This window comes from Engystomops pustulosus, chromosome 4 (genome assembly GCF_040894005.1).
Source record: "Engystomops pustulosus chromosome 4, aEngPut4.maternal, whole genome shotgun sequence".
NCBI classification, from domain to species: Eukaryota; Metazoa; Chordata; class Amphibia; order Anura; family Leptodactylidae; genus Engystomops; species Engystomops pustulosus.
The window spans coordinates 49560346-49586650 of record NC_092414.1 but is presented as its reverse complement, the minus strand read 5'-3'; the positions used below and the strand labels follow the sequence as shown (position 1 = coordinate 49586650).

Below are 26305 nucleotides of genomic sequence, written 5' to 3'. Positions count from 1 at the left end.
CAGATCTAGAAAAGTTGGGTGCAAGAAATTGCAGTAATAAGGATAACCACTGTCCCTCAAATTAAAATAACTGATAACCAGTTCAGTAGCCAGTTTCCTTCTGATTATATAGAAATGATTCCAATGCCACTTTTTTTAAAATTTTTATTTGGGATTGTGTTTTTCACCATTGATGTAGTTTTTTAACATCATATTAATCTTTGGTAGTCTATGTTATACTGTGTTATGTACTTCCATATATACAGTAAAAGACATTCCTCACTAAAAGAAGATAGAAATAATAAAATATGAGATATGAATTGGTTACAAAATACAGACAGTCGTCACCATTCAGACAGAACAGGGCAGAGTAAGCAAGAAATCTCCACCCTCCACACAGTGAGTAGTTGGGTTGCTATGCATGTTAATGACTTTGCACCCTGGGCTGTAGGATCTCTTTTAAAAGAGGACAGGCAGGCAAGGCGAGCCTCACATTGGAGGTGGATTCTGTTAAGGCAGTACACAGGCTCAGGAGCAGCCACCAGAGATTACACAGGAGGGCACCCTGATCCAGCACTCCAGCAATAACACAGGAGCACTAGGGACATGAAGCCCTTTGTAGCAGCTCTCCTTCTCATTCTCCTAGCTGTGTGTACGCTACACGTGGAAGGTGAGATATCTTATCCTAAGTCATAATTTAGTCATACATTCATCAGATGTAGCAGGGCTGAGTTTGTCAGTGAACTACTCTCTTTTACAGAGCAAACGCAGCAATGCTTAGTCGTGTTTTTTTCTATTATTTTGCATGTTTTCCAATATTCCAAAAATTCTACATACACATGAGAACAGATGACATTTTTTTAAAGTTATTTTTTATGTTTTTACTTTACTGTGACATTTAATATAAATATTTGTTTTTTTTGTTTGTAAAATTTCTACAAATCTTAAAATGTTAAATTCTTTCTTATTTCCCTGTATTAATGATATGTCCTGATTCTTTTCTTCCAGGGTCAAAATGCAAATGTTCCCGAAAGGGTCCAAAAATACGATTTTCAGATGTGCAAAAGCTGGAAATCAAACCAAGACATCCCTACTGCGAGGAGAAGATGGTCATGTATGTAATTGTGTATACTTCCCGTACGCTTTTTACAGACTTGCCAAGTTACATTCTTCATTTAACTCTTTGTAGAATGCTAATTATCATCTTTGTTTTTCACCAAAGCAGTCTTACCTAAAAGCAGATCCATCTCACCGTCATTGGTGTCAAATAACAGAATGGGTCTGCTGTACCTGACAAACTCAGCCCTTCTACTCTGCACATAGAATTCTGATATATGAGCTCATTTGCACAATTTTTAAATGATTATATTCCATTTTTATAGATTGTATGTGTAGTTATACAGTTTTTAAGATAATGATTATTATTGCAGTAATGTTTGTATAGATGAAGCTTACAGTTTCTTAATATACAGATGTAGCAGAGCTGAAATTGACTTTAAAGCTGCATGTTTGATCGATAAACTGATAACTCAGCAGGTTTTACCTGATATATAGCCACAAGTGACACACTGTCTCGTTTTGGTGAATTGTACGACACATGACAAAGTCATAGCTACTACTTCTGCACAATGAATGATTCAGTGTGTGACATTATACTACAGGAATACATTGTAATACTATACCTTCAGTATGTATAAGGTCTACTCTATGACGTATGTAAGAGTCCAGTGTGAGGACTGACATTGTTGGTTGAAGCTCTGTTTGATGGTTGGAATATTTCACATGGTGAGATGTGGGATGTCTGCACAGGTGTTGAATGGTCTCTGGTCAGTGCATTGTTCAGCTATGGATATTAATAGTCTCTGCATGAGAATTCATACCATGCATGTAACTTGTGGTTCCTTTTCAGGCAAAATATTTAGTTGTATCTTCTCTAGTTACTCACAAGTTGGATATGGTAATAGTTGTCATCCAGCTTCCTTTCACCCCCTAAACACATTTCTGCACTTGTAAGGTTATTGTTATGTCTTTCATTAGATTAGTCTTTGGATTCACATAAAACGTGTTACTATTGTTTGCTAATGTATGGATATAGCAAGGGAATAATGCAGCACTCAGCTTTAACATTGTCACATAAAGTTTGCTACTGTATATGTGATTTTAGGTTTAGCTACTGATAATATTACATGAAATAAACAGTTAAAGGTTATGTTTGCTTTTGGCAACTCCCTACACTTATGCTCCATGGGGATTGTAGAAGAGGAGGACACTTTGGTTTACTCAGAGCAGAAAGTAACTACAAACAGCTTCTCTGGCCCCAGGTGACTGCATGGATCTGTGTGATGTCAGAAGCCTCTTCTTCTGGCCATAACAGATGACTGTCAGTGGGATCTCTTGTGAAATATTAGTCACTGTATTTATTTTACTATACAAAAAAATGTAATAAAATAGTAGATTATCAGTATTTGGTTAGTATTTTGCGTCAGCAAAAGAACCGTCAAAAAGACTGTCATCTGGTATGGCTTACTGCGAGGATTGATGTGAAAATGATCCTGAGAGATGTGAAGTCTGGATGATGATGAAGGAAGATAAATTGCTTAAAGTTTTCACGATCAAAAAATTATATTGCACTATTGATATATTGTTAAAAGATTTAAGTTCTTAAAAGAAAGGATTTTGTTTAATAATAAATACTAGCTGCCCTCTAGTGCAGGTCCGCTTCACTTTATAACCTCATATACCCGTCCTAAGGAATGTTGGTGTCTGTAAAATATAAGCATGAACGACAATAGCTTAGTATTGAATTAACCCGCCCCACAAGATATAAAAAGCCCAAGCCCAATTTCACCTATATTGTTCTAATATAGAAGGTAAAACAGCCGCACATCCAGTACTGTTTATTCTGACCTCCCTGGAGTGGGCACCATGACCACACAATGTGCCTTCTGGCCTGGAGTCACTTATCACAACACCAGGTGGCGTGCTACCATGAGGCTCTGTGCCAGTAGATGTGTTAAGCACTGTGTGTAGTAGCACTTCACCATGTGGCAGGTTGGAGGAGAAATCTGGGCAGAGCAGATGCCAATAGAAGACTTCTTGTCTATCATCAAGGAGCAAAGTGTAAAACCCATATAGAAACAATCCATCAACATCCACAAGTAAATGTGCTTTATGTATTCATGTCAGATCGAAAGAGGCCATTTCTATCTCATAACTGCCTACATGGATATCCTTCTGTTATGCAAATATTTCTGGAAGACCTGAATTTCTTCTGTAAATTGGAGATGGCAGTAAAATTCGTACACTTTTTAAAGCCCCTCAGCCCTAGGGCTAAAATAGACACTAAGCTACTGGTCCATAAAAACCTGTAGGTCGAGACAGGTTTCTTTTAAAGTAGATGTCTTTTTGTTGGGACACATGATAATCTTCTGTTGGTTAATCCACTAATTTACCTTAAAGGGAATTTAACCACTTCCAAATTCATTCACAGGCAAACCAGCATCTTATATGCAGATTCATTAGCTTTCTAGATACATCTTTCCTGTGTCACTAAAATCTGTAATTTTACAGAAAATTAAATTTGAAACATTATGAAATTGCACTACCTAGTGTACCAGGGGCAGGGGCTGAAGTGCTGGTGCTCCTGTCTTCTTTTCTTTTTGTCAGCCAGTATTGCCCACTGATCCTCAAAACAATGACTGATGTAATGGTCAGACACTTTCTATTCCACAATGTTTATCCAGAGGAAGGCAATAAGTTCCTTTTTGAATTAAAGTCTGGCAAAGAATAAATCCCTAAGCCAAGAACCCATCTCTGGAAATCTAGTAGCTATGTCATATGTGGGGTGGGAGGGGGGGCATTCTTAGTTTGTCTATGGGGCCCTTTACCTGCTACTTACATCCAGTAGAGATAGGCTGGGATTCATTTCTGCCTTGAGTACGAGACATGTGGGGGTGCTGGGTCTATAGAAATAGCCAATAGTCTATAGCCAATTTTTTTTTTAAATTAAAGCACATTCTACTACCTATTAGATTTAGAGTAAATGCTATAAAGCATTTTCTTACTAATGCTTTTTTAACTCCAACCTAAAAATTGCCTTTTGAGTTTGAGATAAAAACTTCCTCTAGCAGTATGTTCCAAAGTCTCGCTGCTCTTACAGTAAAGATCTCCTCCTTTTGATGATGGTGTAGAAATCTTCTTACCTCTAAATATAAAAGGTTCCCCCTTGTTACAGTACTAAATATTAATAGATCATGGGATATTTCAATGATTGGTGGTCAAATGGTGGGTCTAAATTATTGCAATATGTCAATAAGAAGATTTGCGATTTGCTTGCACAATGGATGTATCTTTCTAGGATCATGCACATAAATGTTTTAGAAAAAGTTAGTTTGACTTCAGAGTCAAAGATTTGTGAAGTGCTCTAAAGCAAGGTCTGACCCAACAGCAATTATGTAATTGTATGAGTTTTATAAATTGACTAAAAATGCTACTTGTCAGGAAAAATTACTGACACTTTACAAGAGTAACAAGAGGTCAAATGAAGTCCAGACATGGGACTGTTTGAAACCTGGGCTGTACCCATAACATCATCAGTTGTTTCTTCTTCACTGAAACGTCATAGTTCATGCAGCAATCCATGTAGCAACGTCTGGAGTATATGCCCCATTTCATAGCATAGTATTGGTTAGTAAAGCATAAGGGACATTTCATGCAGAACTGTGTGTGGTTGGGAACAACATCTAAGCCTCTGATGTATTCTTCATATGAAACATTATACAAACACTTTGTACTCATTGACCGCTATAACAAAACCCTGAAACACGATCTTACATACAAAACGCTGGGTTACAAAAATGAATACGGAGCACAGACTGGCACTTCCTTTTAATTAGCAAGAAGTGAAAGCTCTGTGTAAAGATGGCAGGATTAAATAGCCAACCAGATAGATAATCCACATTAAGAGCAAGAAGTGCAAATTTATCGGCACATCCTAGGAATGAAAATTAATCGCAGATTGTTTACTGAATAAATTGTGTTTGCAGTTTTTGTTCTGGTGCCAGGTCTCCCAAATGTTTAACTGCAGATGACCTACATTTTGTCAGGCACAGCTGGTATGCGTGCTTAGTTATCTTACTGCAGCCAAATGTATTTTAGAAAAGTGCGTTTGGGAATATGTTGAAATCATTGATACTAAATGTTATTTCTAAACAATGCTTACATTGACAACATGAACATGCTAAAGCGTCACCTATAACTTCCCTCAGTGCAAACAGATCTCGTGATTTGGCTCGGAGCAGATGGATCTGTGTCTAATTTACCCAACATGTGTGGCCCACAAGGATAGAAGTGTCTTCTTGGCATGAGGGTTGAATATCTACTGTATGTCACAGGGATATATTATTCCATCTTAAACCTTCCATAAAAGAACAGAGAATACAAACACAATCTACTTAAAAGACATTTTCTGCTAAATCATATAAATAGTTAAATTCTGAAAGGAAGAATATCACTTCTAAAGTTCTGTTTACAGCGTTATCCTGTAAATCTGGTTAGAGATATTCATTTGTGAACACATCTGTTTCACCCTTTTGACCTCAGCACACACAGCAGCACAGCGCTAGCATCTGGTTGATGCCATCTATATACCATTTGGCCAGTTTTTCATTCCCATAAGGACTTCAGGTGCCAACAGAGGTTCTTTATTTGTCTCATTGAGAGAAAAAATGTAAAATGTAGAATTTCAACATGCTCAGTCCCTCTTTTTCCTACATCTTTCAACAGGGAAAAGTTAAGGTAGTATTTGGCTTTTAACTCAATATCAATTTATTCCAATCCACCCTTATTCAAATTACTAGAATCTCCATATTCATAAATGATCACAACATATTACTAACCAACATATTGCCCATGTTACCCACCTATCTCCCATGATACATTTTCTACTCTGTACAATGAGTTTTAAAGGTTACTCACACTAACGTAGTAGAAAATGTGTTGCCCGGCCACAGTGTGGGTGACCACACATTGGCTCGCTGGAGAGGAGGAGGGATTAGCGCTGCTCATCCCTCCCCTCTCTTTAGGAAATAGCAGCACACAGCCATAGACACGGGGAAAGATGGAGCATGTTCTATCTCTTCCCTTGTGTACGGTACTGTGCCACACGTTTGGCACCATACCACCGGGGATGTATATCCAGCCCCAAACTTGCCATCTGAATAAGGCCTTATCCAGTGTAAATCAGCAGGTCACCTGTCCCTCACAGAGGTGTATGCATGCTAAAAAGTGGTACAACTACAAAGGTACTTAAATATAGTCCGCTCCTCTAACAGAGATGGTCGGACCCAACTAGCCAAAATATCACAATGATAGATCTCTGGATCTAAGACCCTATATATTACAACAAAGCACATGTCAGACTCAAATTAAAAGGACCCAGTGCGGTTTAGAAATCTGAGAAACCGGACTTTCCCCCTATGCCTACCAGTAGGCCTTATTAAACTATTATTTTAATGGGCAACTGCATTATCCTCAACAAACACAACTTCCACAAACTCTTAGACAAGCCCTAAACAACATTCTTTCATCACTTTGGCTTAATAATATCTGACCCGGCCCATTCCTCGAACCACCTGCACAATTGGCCGTGCACCAAAAATTGCAACTTTTTATGGCCTGCACACCATGAAAAGTGCACCCCTCTATTTCTTCTTTATTTGTATTAACCCTTTATAATTCTTTCCTGGTTTTGCTTATACCGACTGTGTTAAAAAAATTTTATTGCACAAATTGAGCATATTGCCATTCAATAACTGAATGTTACTAAAGCCTAAAGCTCTGCCCCCCCCCCCCCCAATGGCTGCGTGATTCTGCTGGTGAACCTTAGTCTTACTCTTAGACTTGCACATCACTTGGGTACCCCACAGGTGCACATCAGGTTTCTTTACCTTTATAGTATATAGTGAATAAATGTATATATATTAGAATGTATTTGTTAGTTTGTGATTTCTGATAATTTCTGATTACTTTTGCCGAATTGCTAATTCTTTTGTATAGCACAATATTACATACAGTATCTCGATTTTGTATTTTAGTGTAACCATGCATGTTTCCCGGCTCAGAGGACAACAATACTGCTTACATCCTAAACTACACAGTACAAAGAAGTTCCTCAAGTGGTACACAATATACAGGGAAAAGAATAGGTATGTGTCCTGATGTAATTGCTGCTGATTCTTACTTTTCAAACCACTACAACTCTGTTACTAGTCATACACTTACTCTTATGAGTATTATAGAATAATAAATGAATTATTTCAGCATATATCAAGTACTTTTTTTATATTTTATTGTTGATAAAGTGATAGAAGTAAGAAGGGCAGTAAATGTAATTGCATTTACATTTAATTCATTGAAATCGCATTGGATGACTACATTGGCTGACTACAGTATACTGTAGTTTCATACAAATTCTGAATTGTATTCATAGAATGGTGTTATGTTATGGAGGATTCTGTACTTCTATATGTTCATTAAGAGGTTTTCTCTTCAAACATTGTCTGTTAGAATTGAAAAAGTGTTGTACTCTTTTGAGTTTAAAGCAGACAGAGGGGCATTTTTAATATTTTTGGCGCAGGGTGGTGCTAGAACTATATAGAACTATATATTTTTCACTGGTATATAAGTTTGTGGCACAAGGAATTAATAAATTGGCGCACTAACTGAAAGGTTTAGAATTCCCTAGAACAGCTTTTAGCCAGGCTAATTTTTGTGCCACAAAAAGCGCCAAAAACCATGTCGGAAAAATAGAAGCGGCAGAAAACTGGTGGATTCACAAGCGGCAACAAAATTCTGTAAGTACTTAAAGGACATTTACCACCAGGATGAAGGATTGTAAACCAAGCACTGACATACAGGTGTGTGCACCCTCTATCAGAATGGCTCTTCTTTAAGATTATTATGCCCTTGTTTTTAAGAAAAAAAGCTTTAAAATTACACAAATGAGCTTAAGGGGGTCCAGATTCCATTAACACCTATGGAGCCCAGAGCCCCTCAGGCTCATTTGCATTATTTTAAATGCCTTTTTTTTTAAAAAACTAGTGCATAAAAAGCTTAAAGAATAACAGATCCTGCCAGAGTGCACACACACACATGTATTTAAGTGTGCTTGGTTTACAAGCCTTGATTCTGGTGGTAGATGTCCTTTAAGAATACCTGTTGCCCAAAAGTAGACCGACAACTTAAATGGAGTTTCCCATTTTTATTGACATATCCACATGTCATAAAATAGATAATAGGTGCAGGTCCTACCCTTGGGGCCCTCACTTATCTTGGAAGGGGGGTTGACTGACCTTCTTCCCACAGCCATGTTGAACATAGAGTGTCAGGAGTGACATGCGTATAGTGTTGGCTATTTTCAAAGTCCAACAAAGTTGAATTGAGAGTAGAGTTCCCATGTTTGACACTATCTGTTCAGTATGGCTGTAACAAGAGGGCCAGTAGAGCTCCATTCCCAAGTTTTTTCTGAATAACAGGAATGGGACCCACATTTATTTCTGTGTGTATATGGGAAAGCCATGTAATATTTATGATATTTTTTTAAGCATGTTTGGACATTTTCACTACATATAAGATGGCAATTGGTGAGTTTTTAAAGGAACTTTACCTATAAGAGTTATGAAAACAAGAACCGGACTACTGTACTGCATTCTGAATATCTCTTCCCAGACAGCTCCTTGTGAGGAATGTGATAATGAGATGCAGTTGACTTCTATTAATAGCACCTATGAGTGCAGTTCATACTTTCTGCTTGAGGCCAGCAAGTTCTGATTAGACTAGAAAATTCACCCTAATTATTTTATTTGGAAGCATGTGTCAGGCCATCATGATGAAGCCCCAGCTGTGGCCATGAAAATTTCCCTGGAGAATCCAGATTAGTTACACATGCAGCCACAAGAAGATGGGAACTTTTGTATAAAATTTAATTTAGAAAATGTTATCAAACATCCCACAGCTTCTGTCATCTGTTGTAAGGGATTTGAAGTTTGGATTCATGCTTTAACTTCTTCAGTGCTAATTCACATAATATAGAGATTTCCTAGAATGAAGTTTGAAAGGCGAAAGAAGAAATTGACCTATTACCCACTACCAGTAGGTTGGCATTGGCATGAAGCACCGGCATTGTTTCTATCACCAAAAGCTTCACATTGTTCACATTTAATTTTTGAGTTCTGACTGCGCAAAGTGGTGCAGAGAAAAACACCAGAAAGAGTAAATCTTAGGCTTAGGCTCCCTGTGCCAGAAGCACTTCATGTACATTGGAACTGTGGGTTAGGGCATGGTGATTTTGTTTTCGTCTATGACGTTTAAGTAAATTGACGATGTCTACCAATGCAAAAACACCTACAAATACTTACCTGCGCTCCTCTTTATCTTGATCATGATAGTGCGGGGGACAAGATGTCCGGCGCCCCGGGCTGCTAATTATTCATGCACTCTGCGTGATGTAATCTCCCTCTCCAGCATGGGAGAGGGGGTTTCCGGGGGGTTGCATAATTAGTAGCCCAGAGTGCTGGACATCTTGTACCCGTGCTGCTTTTTATAACTGTCTTTTCTAGTCATGTCAAGCTTAGAGAAAACAAGCACCAGATCTAGGGGAAGAGAAGCATAGGTAAATATTTGTATGTGTTTTTTAGTTTTTTTAAAAGTTAGATTTCCATATGAGTTTTAATGTGTGCTTGTAGATGAGTTTTTACTATGTCTGGGCAATAAGGATAGCTATTACTGTTCAGCTAAAAGCTATTCCTAACATATTCCATAGAAAGGACCCAGAGGAAAACCACGCAAACACGGAGAGAGCATACAAACTCTTTGCAGAAGTTGACCCTGGAAATTTAACCCAGGTCCCTAGTGCTTGAAGGCCAGCCACTGACCCCCATGCTGCCTTAATATCTATACTGCCCACAGATTGGGCCAGATTTATCAAGATGTCTGAAAGGCAGAATATTTCTAGTTGCCCATGGCTACCAATCACAGCTTAGCTTTTATTTTACCGGTGCTCATGAATATTTTAAAGGGGAGCTGTGATTGCTTGCCATGGGCAACTACACATATTCTGACTTTCGGGCAGCTTGATAAATCTACCACCATTGACTTTAATCCTTGATAATGCCATAACATTTAGGAGACACTGATAAAACTTAAATCTGGTTTCATATTGATCAAATAGGTTTATATATTTTGAGTCTTTGCTTCATAATTCAGTTAAACTTTCTTTCTGTTGATTTACTGTAAACATTCATGTGTTTATGGTAATTAGACATTGCATTATAAATTTAATTATAGAAATAAAAAGTAAATAGGCTTATTGTTGATTTATTGATACTCTATGAACAATGAATTTATTTGGACTTCATGGATTTCTAAAGGAACATGGAAAGGACACTGGTATGATCCTGTGATATGTTGCATTTTAACAATCATGTTAATTTTAATGCTGTGCTTTGGGAAACAAGGACCCAAATTATACAACAAAAGGTCATCAAAACCCCACATCATAAAATCAATGGTATATTTCAATTTCAGTCTCAAAATATGTACAAACATTCCCTAAAGTACTATTGTAAAAACCAGATGTTAATGTACCCAAACTCTAGTTTTCCATGCCTAGGTAGTATATGGCCTTCATTAACGATGCAATGGGAATTTTCTTCGGAAAACTCACCCTCGACCCATGGCCCATAATTGTTCTTAGATTGTTCCCTACCTTTGATTAAGTATTTTAAACCCCTACCAAAAAGTTGACTTTTCCTCCCCCTTTCTTATTGCAGGGAGACATGAAATAAAATGTGCTTTACATTGACAACTAAATTCAGTCAAAATAAGGGCCTTCTTAATTAAGTGACATCCTGAGCCATCTGTATTTTATGAAGAAGAATGCGTATTCTGATTTAGAATCCTAACTGATGATAAAGATTTAATCTAGAAGATTTACTAAATGTAAATTCGAAATGAAAATTATATCTGTGGTTTACAAAACCACAAAACTCCCAGATAAACAACACTAGTTGAAACCAGCAGTTTTGTATGTTCAGATATCTGAGTACATTTACTTTTGGTAATGAATTGGCACACGTCATCGAGTAATTATCATACAGTAGCATAAATATTTTTGGAAAGTAATCCTACCCCTTTAATGTTTTAGTGTGGTTAACATCAGGATAAGTAAGCGCTTACAGCTACCAACAAAGACATATGGTTTGCATTTTTGTAGACTTAGGTTCAAAATAACATTGTCAATATCCAGTTATTACTCAACAAATTTTCAAATAGATACTATTTAGTGATATGGTGGCACTAGGCGATGCAAAGTGAATGAATCAACAATATAGAAAAATATGCTCATATATACACAATAATTTTTAAAATAAAATTTTTTTGAAGGGAACCTATCACCAGATTTTACCCCATGAAACTACAAGCCCCTTGAATTCCCTCCTTTATGTGATATCTACCCCGTTTACCTATTAAAAAATCTCTTCCAAAGTCACTTCAGACACTTATCTTTGGTTCCATAGCAATTAGAAACTTGATTTATCATATTAAGAATCTTGTCTTTCGGATCGTATCAGGTTTGTGGGTCTCTGAACTGTAGATGAAAGCTTTAAAGAAATAGGTTGGAACTGGATGTTTATCTGCAACTAATCTCGGTAAATACACCCATTAAAACTTAATTGTGATAATCACCCAGCACTGAATGGAATTGGTTTGTATGGGTTGTAGGAAAGGGTGGTTTTCTTCAAGATGATGGCCAGTGTGCATAAAATATGTTATGGCAACTGGGAATTAGATCCCATTCACATGATATCCAGCCACACAGTTTTCACTGTACTGTCCATGGGAAAAATAATGGTATCTTTTACCGTATGTACAGCGGGGCACCATTCTTCACTAGGGAGGGTTGAGGAGAGCGGAGCACCATTCCTCACTAGGGAGGGTTGAGGAGAGCAGAGCTCGCCAGCGAGTGGATGTATGCTCGGGCGAGCAAACAATGTGAACAAGGCCTGAGTGGCAGGAATTAATTTTTATTTCATTAATAGCAATCAAGATTATTAGGGGAGTGGTGACTATAATACAATGACAGATTTCAAAATTTGGGACTATTCAGTTTAGAAAAAAAGACTACTGAGGGATTACCTCATTACAATGTACAAATACCTGAACGGACAGTACAAGAATCTCTCCAAAGATCTTTTTATACCTAGGCCTGTGACCAGCACAAGGGAGTATCCTCTACGCCTAGAGGAGAGGCGATTCTACCATCACCATAGACAAAGGTTCTTTACTGTAAGAGCAGTGAGACTATGGAACTCTCTGCCACAGGAGGTTGTTATGGCGGAAAAAGCATTTGTTTAATTCTTAAAGGTTGGACATGATGGACTTGCATCTTTTTCCAGCCTTATATACTGTAATACTATGAATATGTGTAATATAAACCAAATTAAATGTATGATCAATTCATTTATAATCTTTATAATTCTTTTCTTTACAGAGTGTATGAAGACTAAGAAGAAATTCCTTTTACAAGATGCAAAGACAACCAACTGCCCCAAAAGGAGCACAAGCAAATCAACAACTTCTTTCTTAGATTTCAGATAATCTACACTTATATTATTCTCTGTAAGAGGGGTCCAGTTTCACATTTATAGCACCATCAAAATAAGACCTTTTGAAGTCATAGTTATATCATACTTTCCTGAACTTTGCTGTAACTGTCTTCATGATTTTGACAATGGAAAGATTTTGTATTATAATTCTATGATGTCTTATGTGTGTTAATAGTATCTATGAGCTTTATAAGTTCATTAAGTATGTAGCTAAACAAGGAGATTTCTTTGATTCACAGATTTCCTCTTTACATATTTATTTAAAATTTCCCCCTCCCCATTGAAAAGAATGCATTTTCACAATTGTTTTTTGATGAGTCTCAAATGAAAAATTTGCTTCTGTGAATAAAATCGCCTTGTAGTAGTATTGAATAAAGTAGGGGCCTTATACATATGGAGAAACATAGCTTTGAGAGCAGATTCTAGAAAACGGAACAGATCCTATTAAATGCAGGTAATGAATATATTGTGTAGTCCAGTTTAATGAAGAGGCTTTTAAACTATCATATAACATTATATTAGTATTTTTTTAATCAAAATGATGCACATGAATTTTATTAAAATTTTCATTACCCCAAATCCTAAATATGACCTAAAAATAATTGCATTTTTTTCTATTACATTGTAATTGTAATGGTTTTCTAATTTAATAAATGGCTTCTTCAATTTTAGAAAATGCAAAAAAAGTGAAAAATCGGTAAAAAAGTAAAATAACTTATTTTTGATGAAGATGTACCCCATTAAATCAGATAAATCACATGTACTACTGTACACAGTATCATATGGTGTTTAATGCTTAGTACTAGCCACACTGAATTATGAAGAATGGGAAAAAAAAAGTATGCAATGATTTACCTTTTTGTTATGTAACATAGGTTTTACCCTAGACCCAGTGTTCCTAAATTAGTTTAGAATTAGCAATAAGAAAGATGGCCTGTGTCAATTGCCTTCAGTAACATTGCCCTTAGACAACCAGTGTGTCCATAAGGATTTTGGGATGACAAAATAATGTAAAATATATATAAATATATGAAACACATTGGGTCAATTTATATGCCTTCGGGGGAAAATGACTATACACAGGTTTGTCACGTGCATTTTATTTTTATTATTCGCCATAATTAAATAATTTTACTTTTGGCTTTACTTGGAAAAAATTGCATTCAGAATTTTGTTTGGGCAGAATAGCGGTCACTGAATGAGGGTAAACTAGTATGTTATTAAATTCTTTTAGCATATCATTAGCTCTTAGAAAGCTATGGTGAAGTCACTATGTATATTTACTAACTATTTTATGTTATTATTGTGACATAGACCATAATAGTCTAGTTTAAATGACTGAGCAATTAAGTCTCCATATTATGACCACAATACATTATGTAGAGCAAAATGGTTTTGTCAAAACAAACTCAACTAATAGAAATGATTTCTGTACCTCCTGTACCTCCCTGACTGTACAGGTCCAAAATGTGAAACCGGCCTTACCCCCACTGGTTATAGTGAATGTTAAAAAGCCTGATTTCATTCAATATTGATCCATAGGAACCTTTCTTTAAGAAATTAGATGGTCACTTTGTAATATGTAAATATACTTTGATGATAAAGGTTCATACCATAAATGTGTATATTACATATATGTATTGTACTGCTAAATTATCATTTTATTTAAGTATACTCAGTTTGTAGAAAAGTTGCATGTCAGTTTCTTATTCATTTTTTAAATAAACCAGAGAAAATATGTGGTTTGCCTTTTTTTTTTCTTTTTGTTTTTGGTATTTCGAACTGTACAGTACAGTGTCTTTTGGTTAAGGATAATATTTCTTTAGAATTTAGCAAAAGAAAAAAAAAAGAAAAGAAAAACTGGTCATAAGTACCAGTTTACTGTACTACACCATAATAAATAAGCAAATCAAACCAATGTTAAACTTGTTGAAGACAAAAACCCCTATGATATGACATCTAATATATAAAGCTGAGCAGGGCTGGATTAAGGGTGGTGGGGGCCCCTGGGCGCAAACTGGTGGGGGCCCTTCCAACAATGTTTTTGGAAGTATATAGCTTGCCAGCCTCTGTAAATAGCCTGTCAGCTCCCGTAGTATATAGCCTGCAGCCCCCTGTAGTGTATAGCCAGCCCCCTGTAGTATATAGTCTGCCGACTACCCTGTAGTATATAGTCTGCCGACTACCCTGTAGTATATAGTCTGCCGACTACCCTGTAGTATATAGTCTACCGACTACCCTGTAGTATATAGTCTACCGACTACCCTGTAGTATATAGTCTACCGACTACCCTGTAGTATGTAGCCTGCCGTCCCCCTGTAGTATGTAGCCTGCCGTCCCCCTGTAGTATGTAGCCAGCCAGACCCCTGTAGTATATAGCCAGCCCCCGGTAGAATATAAACAGCAGGCCCTGTGTAGTATATAGCCAGCCCCCAGTATAAAGCCTGCTAGTCCCCAGTAGTATATAGACTGCAAGCCCCCATGTAGTATATAGCCTACTAGCCCCCTGTAGAATTTAGCCTTAAGCGTCCTGTAGAATTTAGCCTCCAGCCCCCTGTAGAAAAAAGCCACAAAATAATAAACTTTATACTTCCCTCACCTTCCCTCCCAGTGATCCCACGACACTGCAGGCTCTTCCTTGGCAGCCACCGGCCTCTGAAGACACAGCTGCTATCCCTGAGATCATCAATGCACTGTTTTAGCAGCAGCATGTAGTGATCGGACGCTGACAGCGTGACGTCATCACTCACCGCCGGCGTACCATCACAACCTGCTGCCGCTGAAACAGTGCATCGGCGATCTCCCCCAGCGATGGCAGCTGTGTCTCACTGACACAGATGACATCCTAGACCCCTATGTGCGATGCGAGCTGAGTTGCTGACTGTCGGAAACTGGTGGGGGTCCCATTTAAAAGTGAAAGTGGTGGGGGCCGCGGGGCTCGAGCCCCTCCTTTAATCCGGCCCTGAAGCTGAGTGTATAGGTCTGTGTGTATGTATGTCTGTATGTTTGGATGTCCGGTAAAGGAATCTGCACCATCGCGTTTACAATCACCAAATTTTGGACAGCCATACAGGAGCCATTGTCTGCTGAAATATAGTATTTATTCATTTATTAGAATAGATCCACTAATATATTTTTCTCTTCATTTTTGGCATGCTGCTTTTTTTGCATAGATAGATTAATAAATAAACTGATAGGTAGATAAATTTGTATAAATATTTTTTGTTAAACCATTCTATTTTTTTTTTTTATAGCTAAGAGCACTTATCTACTATCCTGGGCAATGCCGGGAACTACAGCCTGTCCAATCTGCCTGAATGTCATATCTCATTTTAAACTGTGTCAGCCAATGGCCAGTCCGATACTGGAAGGGATGTACATCTTACCCATCTGAGAACATTAAAAATCCAGATTGATTGCTTCTCAGAAAGTAAATATGTTTGCTGAGCATTGTTTATGTGCTGTGCACTGGGATGGATTTTTGAGCCAATGGCAGGTAGGCTGGTAGTGGGACTTGCCATTCCCATCTCCTCCAGTCCACACCTTGTGGACACACCCTGGGAAACTTAGATGAATGGGATTGTGCTCATTAGTGAGGAATAGGAAGTCTGCCAGGAAAGAAGACAATGGCAGAGCTTGGCTCAAAATCCAGAAAGGTGTTTGCTACGGCTGAAGACTGTCAGGTGAATAAAACCCATTTCTGTTTAGTTAGCACCCAGACAGAAAGGTGTTTATTTTATGTTTTGTTTCTGTTCTGCATTTCAATAGAAAATCAAATAGAAATACAAAGGCAATCAAATACATAGTTGGGAGTGGGAACAGCAGACAAAAATCAAATTGGCACTTTTCTCTCTAACTACCGTATATATTCGAGTATAAGCCGACCCGAGTATAAGCCGAGACCCCTAACTTTAACACAGAAAACTGGAAAAACCTATTGACTCGAGTATAAGCCAAGGGTGGGAAATGCATTGGTCACAGCCCCCCGATGTCTACAGCCTGCCAGACCCCCGGTGTCTACAGCCTGCCAGACCTTAAAAATAATAAACTCAGTACTCACCATTCCAACGGCCCGGGCAGCTCAGCTTCCATCTTCGGGTCCATGGCAACTCCGTCTGCAGCGCCTCTTCTCCTTCAGGCCGGCGCTAGGACCGTACGCATGGCCCTGTAGGCACATAACTGTGACATCACAGTTGCTGACGTCACAGTTGTGTGCCGGCAGTCCGTGCAAACTGAGATGTCGCAGTCCTAGCGCCGGCCTAAAGGAGAAGAGGCGCTGCAGACGGAGCTGCCGCGGATCCGCCGCGGACATGAAGATGGAAGCGGAGCAGTCCGGGCCGTCGGCATGGTGAGTATTGAGTTTTTTTTTTTTTTATATACCCAAGTATAAGCCGAGTGGGGAATTTTCAGCACAAACATTTTGCTGAAAAACTCAGCTTATACTCGAGTATATACGGTACATACTCTCACCGGCCACTTTATTAGGAACACCTGTCCAACTGCTCGTTAACACTTAATTTCTAATCAGCCATTCACATGGTGGCAACTCAGTGCATTTAGGCATGTAGACATGGTCAAGACAATCTCCTGCAGTTCAAACCGAGCATCAGTAGGGGAAGAAAGGTGATTTGAGTGCCTTTGAACGTGGCATGATTGTTAGTGCCAGAAGGGCTGGTCTGAGTATTTCAGAAACTGCTGATCTACTGGGATTTTCACGTACAACCATCTCTAGGGTTTACAGAGAATGATCCGAAAAAGAAAAAATATCCAGTGAGCGGCAGTTCTGTGGGCAGAAATGCCTTGTTGATGCCAGAGGTCAGAGGAGAATGGGCAGACTGGTTCGAGCTGATAGAAAGGCAACAGTGACTCAAAGCGCCACCCGTTACAACCAAGGTAGGCAGAAGAGCATCTCTAAATGCACAGTACGTCGAACTTTGAGGCAGATGGGCTACAGCAGCAGAAGACCACACCGGGTGCCACTCCTTTCAGCTAAGAACAGGAAACTGAGGCTACAATTTGCACAAGCTCATTGAAATTGGACAGTAGAAGATTGGAAAAACGTTGCCTGGTCTGATGAGCCTCGATTTCTGCTGCGACATTCGGATGGTAGGGTCAGAATTTGGCATCAACAACATGAAAGCATGGATCCATCCTGCCTTGTATCAACGGTTCAGGCTGGTGGTGGTGGTGTCATGGTGTGGGGAATATTTTCTTGGCACTCTTTGGGCCCCTTGGTACCAATTGAGCATCGTTGCAATGCCACAGCCTACCTGAGTATTGTTGCTGACCATGTCCATCCCTTTATGACCACAATGTACCCAACATCTGATGGCTACTTTCAGCAGGATAATGCGCCATGTCATAAAGCTGGAATCATCTCAGACTGGTTTCTTGAACATGACAATGAGTTCACTGTACTCAAATGGCCTCCACAGTCACCAGATCTCAATCCAATAGAGCATCATTGGGATGTGGGGGAACGGGAGATTCGCATCATGGATGTGCAGCCGACAAATCATGTCAATATGGACCAAAATCTCTGAGGAATGCTTCCAGCACCTTGTTGAATCTATGCCACGAAGAATTGAGGCAGTTCTGAAGGCAAAAGGGGGTCTAACCCGTTACTAGCATGGTGTACCTAATAAAGTGGCCGGTGAGTGTATATCTCTGGTTTCATAGCACACAGGTCCAGTGGCACACAATTTGATGGGATTCCTATCTCTTAAATTATACTAAAAACTGGAGTCTACATTTATAGAGCCCAAGATCCAGACTCTCCTTGACTCAACTAAGGCTCTCTTCAGCTTATTTGCATATGACTTTGGAGGTAATTCTTTATAGGTAAACAAAATGGGCTCATTAGAATTTTATTTACCATATTTTCCTGAATAATCCTGTCATATTTAAGGTTATTAAGGTTGGGAATAGAAAGTTGTACCTAAAAATCTATTTTTTTAAGTAAAACTTTAAGGGTGGATATTTCTGGTTTTCTTAAGCCTACATACACAATACAATAATAATACAATACATCATATTAAAGGGGAGAGTCTACTGTCTATTACGTCTATTCTGCACAGGACATGTCCAAATAGGACATATACAGCCTTATGGCAGTCGTGAAGGGGTTAATTGACCTGTGTCTGTTTTTAACATAATCTGCTATGGTAGTATGAATAAACCAGTAATGTAGTATATTGTATGAGGGGTCAGGCAACAGCGTTCAAGCTTCCTAGGGGGCCAAAAAAAGAGTTCAAAGCAAAAGACATTTTAAATGCAAAAAAACTCTAAAAACAAATCTAAAAATCCTAATAAACCCTATTCTAAGAATGTAAATACATACAATCATGTTTTGAAACTTACATTTTTTGTGTTGATTTGCTATGAGAGATTTTAACTTTAATATTTCTTTTTATGTAACCCAACGTTTTATACACACAAAGTTTAAAGAGGCTTTCCCATTAAAGAAAATTCTCACATCTTAATCCCCTAGTGATGTTAACACAAAGATCATTTTAACCCCTTACTTTACAATTTTACTCAGTGATATTGCTGTTTTAGCTCTTATCACTCTCTAGTCTGTTCAGAGTAAGATTCCAGGGTGTGGACAGGGACTCTCTAAGCAAACACATTATCCATCCAGTTCTGTTGGGTGACAATGTGGTTAGATTATCAGGGTGCAGGTGTAAATACACTTTCATCTGGCATTTTACTAACACACTAACACAGAGAGAGATGAGACAGTTCAGAAATGCATGAGATGCCTATTACACATAGGCTGACAGACTTTTACATTGTTACACTGTGAGCTCTGCTACATCTCACAGATATGTGCCTGCCTCCCCCTTCCCCCAGATCACTAGTTTGTAGTTTGCAGCCTCTCTATCTGCTCACGATCTCCTGGCAGGATCTGAGTGTCTCTAAACTGCATGCAAGTGGTGGGGTTACAGGTACAAAGCAGAGAGAGACACAAATCTCACCTGCACGATCTCGCACAGAAATCCAAGATGGCACCCGACCCGAAGTTAGAAGTCACTGTGTAGTGTCGAGGGGCAACTGTACGCAAGAATGATACTGACAGGTTAGACTTATATCTGTGAAATGCTGCATTTTTGTTAATAACAGTGAATTATTGTTATTATGTTATATTGTTATCCTAAGTACAAATAAGAAACTTGTCTTCGTGGGAATACCCCTGTAATAAAAAATATCAAAGCTACATACTTTCATAAATGTGAAAAACATACTACATTTCAAAGAACGTAATTGACCAAAGGCTTTGCCTTGAGGATGATCCACAAGCTGGAATTCAGGTTTACCATGCTTAGGTAACATAAAGATACATGTCAATGTAGTCCACCTTCTAATCGTACAGTGTTGATCAAGAAGCAAAAATACCCAGAACTCTACCAATTGCCCCATTTTTGTGAGAAATGCTTCCTCACTCCAAATGTCGTAATCAGAATAAATCCTTTCATTTGTTCCTGTAAAAGATCGTTATCTAGGGCTCAAACAGCAGTTCAGTTGTAAGGTGACTTTCGAATTAACCCTTTTAGCCATAAATGTAAACCGGTACTGGGATGAGACAGGGTCTTGAAAAGGTGATAAAAAACTGCAATGTTATAGGCCAGGTTGAATATCTCTCCATAAATTTACTTTCCTAAAACATGTAGACGAGCTTTACATATTATTTCTCACACACAGCACTGTCTCCAGGGAGACCGAATGTTTTTACTTAAAGTCCTTGTATTAGCTTTGTATAAGTAAATTCAAGCAGAGAAGCTTCAGAAAGATAACAGCGAGGACACTGGTGATTTCCAAACCGTTCACACAAAATGAAGTAGTAATCATGACATGGCTGGACAGTGGTCCAAAATAGCGCTGTAGAGGAATATATCTCTCACATCCCCTTTCATTTTTTCACTCTTCTTGAACCAGTTTATCAACCATCTCACCATCCTGTGGCAGCTAGTTCCATAATTTCACTGATCTAACTAAAAACTAATCTCTCTTTTTTTATATGATGTAAGTCGTACATTGAGTAGACTCCTGAGGAAGAATGGAGCACTGTTTTAGGACCTAACCCAGAACATTAGACTGCACTTTATTCCTTGCGTTGTTCTATACAGACAAAAGGGGTGTATTCTGTATATAAAAAAGGTATGGTTTGCACAGCTCTTGCTTGTGTACAGTGCAACACGTGTTATTTGTCTCACATGCTAATAAATAATCTATTCTGTTTTCATGAGAGACACACAGTTGCACCAATTTAATTTTGGTGAACTTGGCTCCATGCTAACGTAAATGTGTTGCATAAGCAAAATTATTACATGCAAAATCAACATTTCTTATTTCTTATTCAACTCCAACAAAGAAGTGATGCAGAGGCAATAATATATCTGCCCATATAAGTGTCCATATTCTATTATGCACATTGTACTTTTGTATGGACATTGTTGTACCTTGTCTATTTAATCTATTGTTTGGTACATTGAGATTATCCTTTATGCATAAGTAGTTTTATTTTTTCCAACATATCTTATAAGTAAAATTTGTGCAATTCACGTTTTTGTTTGGTTTTGGTTTTGTATATTTTTGGTAAAAGTGTTGTGCCCCCCCCCCAATTTATAATACAACATTGTTAAGCCAAAACCAAGAAGGGTAATGCTATTGGGGCAAAAACCTCCTTGCATCTCCAATATAGCTGTCAGACTAAATTTCTTGATCAATGCCGCATCTCAAGAATCTAGTGCCCATAACATGATATTTCTGCTTTCAAGAAAGGCGTCCAGGCACTTCTTGAATTTATCTAGTGTCTCAACCATCACAACACTCCTGAGTTCTCTAGTCTCAGAATCCCTGTGGATGGTACAGGCCTAGGTGTCGTTAAAGAGATTTCTGTTCTGCCCATTCAGATATTTGTGCATGGAGATGCGTTAACCCTTAGTCATCTTTTTTCTAAACTATAAAACCTTCATTTTGAAAAATTGCCTGGTGAACTTTTATAAAAAAAACTTCGTAAATAAGAATTTTATTCAGCCAGACAATATAAACTCATATCTTTACATAATTCTAGGCAACGTACAATTAAGAAAAGAATAATCACTGTGCAACCTAAAAAGACCCATTTGGAAATCAAGTTTCCATTTCAGCAGCACATACAGTTGATCTTTATTGCAATCATCATATGTCTTTGAACACTTATATTTGATCTCTCTTTTTGTTTTTCTTAAGCAAACATCTTCTTTTTATCCGGACCAGATGTTTCCTTTAAAAAAGTCTCGGATGCCATGTAGTAGTCAGTTCAAAATTAAACATGTATGGAAAACAAAATTCCAAATCTGTATAAGCTGTTGAGTTTAAATAGTAACTGTTTGTATCGGACATTTTTGTGTTGGCTTTAACATTTTACTGTAGCCTATTATCCTTCCATTCAAAGATCTGAGCTTCCCCATGGGCAGACAAATCCAAATGTGCTTTTCACAGGATTAAAGGATTGTATTTACTTTAGCAGGCATTTTTGGGGGTTTGGAGAGCGATCAAATGAAAGCTAATTTGCAGAATATTGAATAATAAAAACAAAAATGAATCAGATTTATTGAATTTTTTCCCGTATAAATATAAAAAATATGAAAGAAATGTTACTTTCCACATGAGTTGAGACAACATACAAAATAATCCCCTGACCCACTGCACATGAATACCAATGCCCTGTCCCCCTTGTGGTCCATTTCTGGCTATTACCTATATGTATGGTTTTAAGATTGTAAGATTTATTGTGTAACCATAGTCCTCTCCTGGCAATATAGAGTAGATTGTGGGTGTTCTATTTGACATTTTCTTCACTAGGCACATTCTTTGACTGTGACCATTCTAGAAGCAATACTTACCTACCGGTTCCTGCTCTGTTTACACTCTGCTGGCCAGGTTTTTTTTTTTTTTTTTTTATATATCGGCTGAAGTGGTAACATTACGTTCATGTCACTTGCCCACTGAAACCTATCAACAAGTTCAGATGTCACACATTGTCACATTGACATTTTTGACTGCTGCGGCCAAGATGTAAAAATCAACAATGACGGCAGTGATCATATGCCAACCACTTGATGTCACACCACATATGATGCTTTTCTATGTTAAAAGGCTTCCAATGATTTAACTAATAATGAATTTACCTGAACCTTGATGCTTCCTCCACAACAAGCATACTATTTCTTGTTCTAAAGAAGTTGCTTCATGTTCCACCACAATGAGCTGTATGACTGTATTTGTCAGAAGATTTCAGAAAGAATTTCATGAAGTCGCTAAACATTATACCACATGGAGCCTTGGGGCAAAATACCTTAAAACAGAATGTATCTTTGCCTGAAGTACTGACCAATTTTACTGGATACACAATGGAAGTAGATAATAAAGGTGAGTAAACACCGTGTTTCATTGGCGAACCAGAGGTCCCTTTATTGCCAAAGTTTTTCCTCAAACCTGTCCAGCAACCAGCCAGTGGGCTGATGTTTATTAATAAAAATAATCCCATGAATTTTGCACAAATCATGTTAAAAATTAGTCACTTTTCATATATTGGCATAAGGAAAATAGAAAAGGTGCCACTTACCAGTATAATGCGTGACATAGCTTTATTTCGGTATTATGGGCATGCGGGAGCACACCAGTGCACATAATAGAAGACGGGCTGTTTTGCACATGCCTGCTTCATCAGTCCTGTGACATAACATAGGAGGCAGCTCACTCTGTTATACATGGTGTGGGAAATGGGACCCTTCAGACAGACTTGTTGTCTGGCACAAAATCACATCCAGGCAGGTTTGTCCAAATAAAAGTTCAAAGATTTATTTAACACAGTCCAACAAGAACTCAAGAAGCTTTCTTCAGCATAAAACAAAATTATAATGTCCTTAGTTTCAGGGTAGCAGTACAAAAGGAATAGTCCAATAATGGCTCTCACCCAGCTTTTCAGGCTTTTGCTCCTGCTGTGTAGTCCAAGACCTGCAGTTGGTCTTCTCTTTAGAACAACTGCACACAACAACTCTTGCCTCTGTCCATTTGCTCCTTAACAATCTGAATACCCACACCTGCAGCTAAAGGGTCAGGTATGTAACAGGTCATGGAGTATGGAGAGGAGCAATCAAGGCAGGAACCCTGCAACATCTAAACCCTGGATCTAAAGTCCAGTTACAAAACCATGGCCCCTATAACATGGAGACCAGGAACCTTAAAGGGACATACTGCCCATCGATCACTCTACCAAGTGATGGTTTACAATGGCTAGGTGCCCTCGCTAAGCTATACATAAACACTACATCAGAGAGACAAGATAAACATGTGTGATTAAATCGAACATTAAAATTAAAATCCTGCAAATGGTTGCATTACAACAGATTTTCAAAGGAGGATTTTCAATCTGTAAAAGGCCAAATGCATTAGTCTGCATGATCCACCTAGCCCCCCACTTTAATAGTTCCATACTATGGCTCTGATTAAAATTATGAGCTGGAATGTTAGCCTTAATTGTAAATTTAAGTGGGCCCTAATATTGGCCTCAATTAAGAAGCAATCTCCCCATATTGTGCATATTCATGAAGCATGCTTGGGTGGCTAGGGGTTATAATTCTCATACTCGGTTTATGCTAGAGGAGTTCTAATTCTCATATGCAAAGCCTTTCATATAGAGGTGATACAGGTAGCAAATGACTATTTTGATCAATATGTTGTACTTCACTGTGCCCTCTAGGAATTTGTCTTTAATGTTGCACTGGTGTTGTCAGGTTCGCAGGGGAGAACGCTGGGACTTCTGGTGCTTCTGGTAGTGCTAGCAGCGTTCCCTGACATCCGGGGCGTCTCCACCCAAACTCCACCTCTAGTCTGCTACCAGCGGTCTCTAAGACCTTGCGCTGTTTAGGGGTTGTGTTCTGGACTGCTGGGAGTTGTGGTACCTCTGCATGGTGTCTGCTATTGTGCTTGGTTATTCTGCACCATGAGGGGTTAATTCCCAGAAGTTGTCAAGCTCCAATTAGGTTCCGGAGGTGGGGTTCTGGCTGCATAAATTGCAGCCTCACTAGTCACCTGTGCCAGTGTTTGAAATCCCTTTCATTGCTTGCTCCTTGCTATTGGTTTGACTTGTTCTGTGTTTAGAATTGTTGTGATCTTGGCTAGTTTTTTGACATAAACTCTTTGCTTACTGATTTTGCTCTTGATGTACCCTCTCGTTGTGACTCCGGCTAGTTAACTATTCTTTTGTGTTTTATGTTTGTCAGTCTGTTCGTGTTTTCCCTTCCAGCACTTATCTAGTGTATTCCGAGTCTTCAAGTAGTCACCCCACGGTTTAGCGTGGGGGGGGGGGGTTATAGGAAGGTACAGAGATTGGGGCAAGCTCAGGGCACACTATCCCCTGTCTTCTCTGTTACCCAACCCTAACAGGTGTATGTCCCTTTCGCCCCCTTTTGACCCAGTTCTCTTACATTTTTTTTGTCCCATAAAATGTCCCCCGGCCATGCAGTTTGCATTGGTGATTTTAATGTGGTTCCCAACCTCTCCTTATCCAATTCTAGTGGCCTGTACTCTTCTTCTGCCTGGTTGAATGAGTGCCCAACATCCCTTAACCTAACATACATTTGGCAAAGTAAATACTGCATGGAGAGAGAATAGTCATTTTACTCCCTGGTGCATAAAAGTTTTTCTCGTATAGACCTGGCTTTTGCTTCTCCTGATATACTACCCTTTGTTAAATCTATATCCTATTGCCCTCGTAGTACTATTGACCATTCTGCCATTCTCCTCACTCTCCTTGTAGACCCCCCTGCATATGACACTTGCATCCTGCATAGCTATCCTCCCTAGCCATTCAGTATCTAAGTGAGCTTAGTGACATACACTATGAGCACCTTGACCCTCTAAGGGTGTGGAATTTGTAATGGTGACTTTTTTCCTGGAGTAGGGGGCATATGAAGAGCTGTGTGAGCAGGAGCACAGATTATCCACTTTCTTGGTAGCTGCTGAAAAGAACTTGAGGATCCAAATCAAGATAATAAACAAGCATGGGCTCATGTGCAAAGTGAGCACCTGGCTCTTGCTAAAGAATGCACCAGTAAGCACCTTCTGGCTACTGAGGCAACAGTATTTGAGTTTTGGGGAAAAGAATGGTAAACTACTGGCATTTAAATTTGAGATGTTTACTCTTCTATCAATGGTCCCCTTGATACACTTCCTCTTTGGCATTTTTCCCCTGCAGAATTGTATGAGCTTGACTCTTCCATCTTGATGGACGAGGTGGAACTAGCTGTTCAGTCTCTTGCTCCGGGTAAGATGTCTGCCCTTGATGGGTTAGGAGGGATAAGGATAATCGTGATCTACTGGTTTCCCACCTACTTAATCTTTATTCAGATGCATTGAAGCATGGCTCCCTCCCTGGATCTGTGCATACGGCTCTCATTGTAGTCTACCCTAAGCCAGGGGAGGACCTTCTGACCTTGGCTTTACTTTGTCACTAAACAACTGTAAGGCTTTCAACTCTGTTGAATAGCCCTACTAATGGGCCTTCCTGCCAAGACTGGGTGTGGGTCAGCACTTTAAAGCCCTAGTTCAGCTTCTCTATCATGAACCTATGGTCATGGTCAAACCAACAACCAACCCTCAACATTTCCAATCCC

The 26305-nt window shown here is 38.8% G+C and overlaps 1 protein-coding gene across 1 annotated transcript; it reads left to right on the top strand.

The window, feature by feature from the left end:
• Positions 1-421: 421 nt before the first annotated feature.
• CXCL14 (C-X-C motif chemokine ligand 14) lies at positions 422-14382 on the top strand. Its single transcript, XM_072145879.1, has 4 exons — positions 422-649; positions 988-1093; positions 7074-7184; positions 12530-14382. The coding sequence occupies exons 1-4, from the start codon at positions 586-588 to the stop codon at positions 12543-12545; spliced, it is 297 nt and encodes a 98-aa protein (XP_072001980.1). The 5' UTR covers positions 422-585; the 3' UTR covers positions 12546-14382.
• Positions 14383-26305: the final 11923 nt, after the last annotated feature.